Below are 2,820 nucleotides of genomic sequence, written 5' to 3'. Positions count from 1 at the left end.
ATGAAATCGGGGTGGGGCGAAAGAAACAACAAGGCACGTGGGGGCGGAGTCGGGGGAGGAGGAGGAGGGGCGGCGGCGGATTGCGGCTCCTGTCCGGGCCAGGCTAGGCTCCAGCTCGGTAGGTGGGGCGGGGTGGGGTTAGCAGCCTGTGCCGGCTTCACCCTTTGCACCGACGGGGCGGCCTCCCCTCCCGGCTTCCCGCAGCAGCAGCAGCAGCCGCGGCCCCGACTAGCCAGCCGAGCCCCCCGACGGCGCCGCCCCGGGCTCGGCATTCCAGCGCCGCCTCGCCCTCGACGGCTGCCCTGCCGGCCTCGAGTTGCGCGAGCGAGAGGGCGATCCTGCGCCTGGAGGAGGAGCGGACCGCGGCGGAGACTGCGAGCGGCAGGGTCGGCCGACCGGCCGGCTGCTGTCCGCCGGGACTGGGGACCGTGCGGTGGGAGCAAAGGTAGGCTGCTGCGGCAGTGGCGGGGGTGGGGTGGGGAAAGCCCCCGGGCGGCTGGTTGACAAGCCCCGAAGGGCGCGGGGGTGCACCTGAGCTTATGCAGAGTGCTTCTCCCCCTCTTTCGCGCGATGCATCTGTGCAAATTGGATTCGCTGCGGATCTCGTCGTCTCTGGGTGCAGGGCGGCCGGGCAGGCGACCTGCTGGCCCTTCTCACGCCCTGGGCCCTCCCGGCTCTCTTCCCCCGTCCAGGCGTCGTCGCGGGCATGCAGCCGGGGAGCGCCGGGGACCGGCTCAGCGGGGCTGCCGCCCGGGGAGACACCGGCGAAGTGCGGCGCCTCCTCTTCGAAGAACTGGTGCAGCCGGACGCGCGCAACCGCTTTGGCAAGACCGCGCTACAGGTAGGCGAGGCAGACTCTGGTTTTGGTCCTGGAGATGATTTGGGAGCCCGTCTTCCTTCTCGCTTCCCTTTAGAAATTAGCCCCAATCCTTGTCTGGAACTCACCCTTCCTTTGTCTCCCGGTGGCATCTTTCCCTTTGATTTTGGACCACAGCACCCATCTCTCTTCCCTTTTATAGCCTCCTCCAACTCATCTTTCTGCTAGTCTTGGGAAGTTCCTCCAAAGCATAGATACCAACAACTGTTCTTCTGTCAACAAGAGGCAGGCATAGATTCCACAGGCTGCCCTCTTTCCTGCTGGGGCTCAGCTCAGCAGGGTCACTCGAGGGGCACAGAGCAACTGCTTGCAACCAACATGTGGGGGGGAAAGATCCTGCCTTGGCTGAGTAATGGATGCCAGGTGGTGTCTGAGCTGAAGTCTTTAAAGTCGCCCCATCCGGTCCCTTCTTGGTTGCGTGACAATTTCCACAATAGATTAAATCAAAATTCCAAAATCAAAGAAGCATGGCATTTGTGCTGCTCTGGCCGCAATCCATAAATATTATTATTTCCCTCAGAACGTGGCTTGTCTGCCCATCAGAAAACAGCCTAGCCAATTTGACAGTGGGCCCATCCCTCTGATTCCTTATTTTCCCCCCTAGGTAATGATGTTCGGGAACGTTTTTGTGGCGCAGGAGCTGCTGAAGCAAGGGGCCAACCCTAACGTCCGCGACGAGTCGGGCACGGCGCCCGCTCACGACGCTGCCCGCACGGGCTTCCTCGACACCCTGAAAATCCTGGTGGAATACGGCGCGGATGTCAACGTCGCGGATGCTTCCGGCTCGCTGCCCCTCCACGTGGCTGTTCGGGAAGGCCATGCGGACGTGGTCCTCTTCCTGGCGCCGCAGTCCAAGTTGCAGCACCGAGACTCTGACGGGCGTACGCCGCTGGAACTCGCGCAGCACCTGGGGCTTTCGCACATCCAGGGCATCCTGGAGCAGCTCCTCTCTGCCCCAGCTTAACCCGAGGAAGGGCCACCTTGCAAAGAGAGCAGGATCAGCACTGAGCCACCTCCTCTCTCTTGTGTTTTTAGGCCCCCTTCCCCAAAGACTCTCCCTTTCTTCCCAGGGCCCTGGAACAAAGGCAGCTTCACCTGCCCTACCTCAGAGTGTGTGTTTGATTCTATTTGCTGTTGTTGCTATTTATGTGTATTTTATGAGCTCTCTTATCCGCTTCTGAATTTCTCCCCGGGAACCAGATGGCCCTTGTACCATCCTGCACTCAGCTTTGGCCAGCGTGCCTTAACTCTAACTACCATTTCCCACTTCTTGTCTTGGGGAGGCCCTAGCCGCTGGTATACCCATCTCCTTGCAGTATTCAGGTGGGATGGGGAGGTTCTGATGCAAAGAGCATCCCTGAAGGCAGTGCTAGGCTGGGGACCTTTGCTTCTCTCTCTTTCCCCACCCCTCAGTCTTCATGAGGAATACCAGCTTATTGGGAGAGCATTCTGAGAGCCTTTCCTCCCTTAACGTTTGGCTCCTCTTCCCCGCAGAGTCCAGAACTCCACAGCATCTAACTGCACAGGATTCTGTTCCCAAAGAGATCTTTATCCACCCTGCAATTTCTCCCTAATTTCTGTATGATCTTCTCTGGGGGGTGGCCTTGCGGTCCCTTAGCCATTAACAACTGTTTCCATCTCAGCCTTGTAGTAGTTCTCTTCTGTTATCTTTGACTAAAAAAATGTTTAAGCCTTGTTTTTGGCAGCTTGTTCCCTGTAATGAATTTGTGGATCTGAGCTGTGTATATAGTAGATTTTAAAAGGAGGGCAGATTTATTCTATTTATTGTGATTTGCAAGAGTTTGTTTTATGGGATGATTAATTTAATGATTAAAAAAATATTAAATCCATTTGCGACTTAATGACTTGTGATCCTGGGAAAACTTCTCCGGAGAGGAAGGCGTCAAGAAAAGCCTTCCCCTTGCTCTGTTTCCGTCAGAAAA

General features: G+C 57.2%; 1 protein-coding gene across 2 annotated transcripts; it reads left to right on the top strand.

Moving 5' to 3' along the window:
* CDKN2D (cyclin dependent kinase inhibitor 2D) lies at positions 1–2,727 on the top strand (the record flags this gene model as incomplete). Of its 2 annotated transcripts, none has more annotated exons than XM_083483235.1 (3): positions 1–118; positions 693–841; positions 1,482–2,727. In XM_083483235.1, 3 exons carry the CDS (start codon positions 1–3, stop codon positions 1,839–1,841), a joined length of 627 nt encoding a protein of 208 aa, XP_083339361.1. In that variant the 3' UTR covers positions 1,842–2,727. The 2 variants fall into 2 exon arrangements, with proteins under 2 accessions (XP_083339361.1, XP_083339362.1); XM_083483236.1 differs by having other exon boundaries at positions 57–445.
* Between the last annotated feature and the right edge of the window lie 93 nt (positions 2,728–2,820).

Source organism: Podarcis liolepis (genome assembly GCF_965112155.1).
Source record: "Podarcis liolepis genome assembly, chromosome: 17".
Lineage (NCBI taxonomy): Eukaryota > Metazoa > Chordata > Lepidosauria > Squamata > Lacertidae > Podarcis > Podarcis liolepis.
The sequence above is the reverse complement of the archived record's forward strand: the minus strand, read 5'-3'. Positions and strand labels throughout refer to the sequence as shown.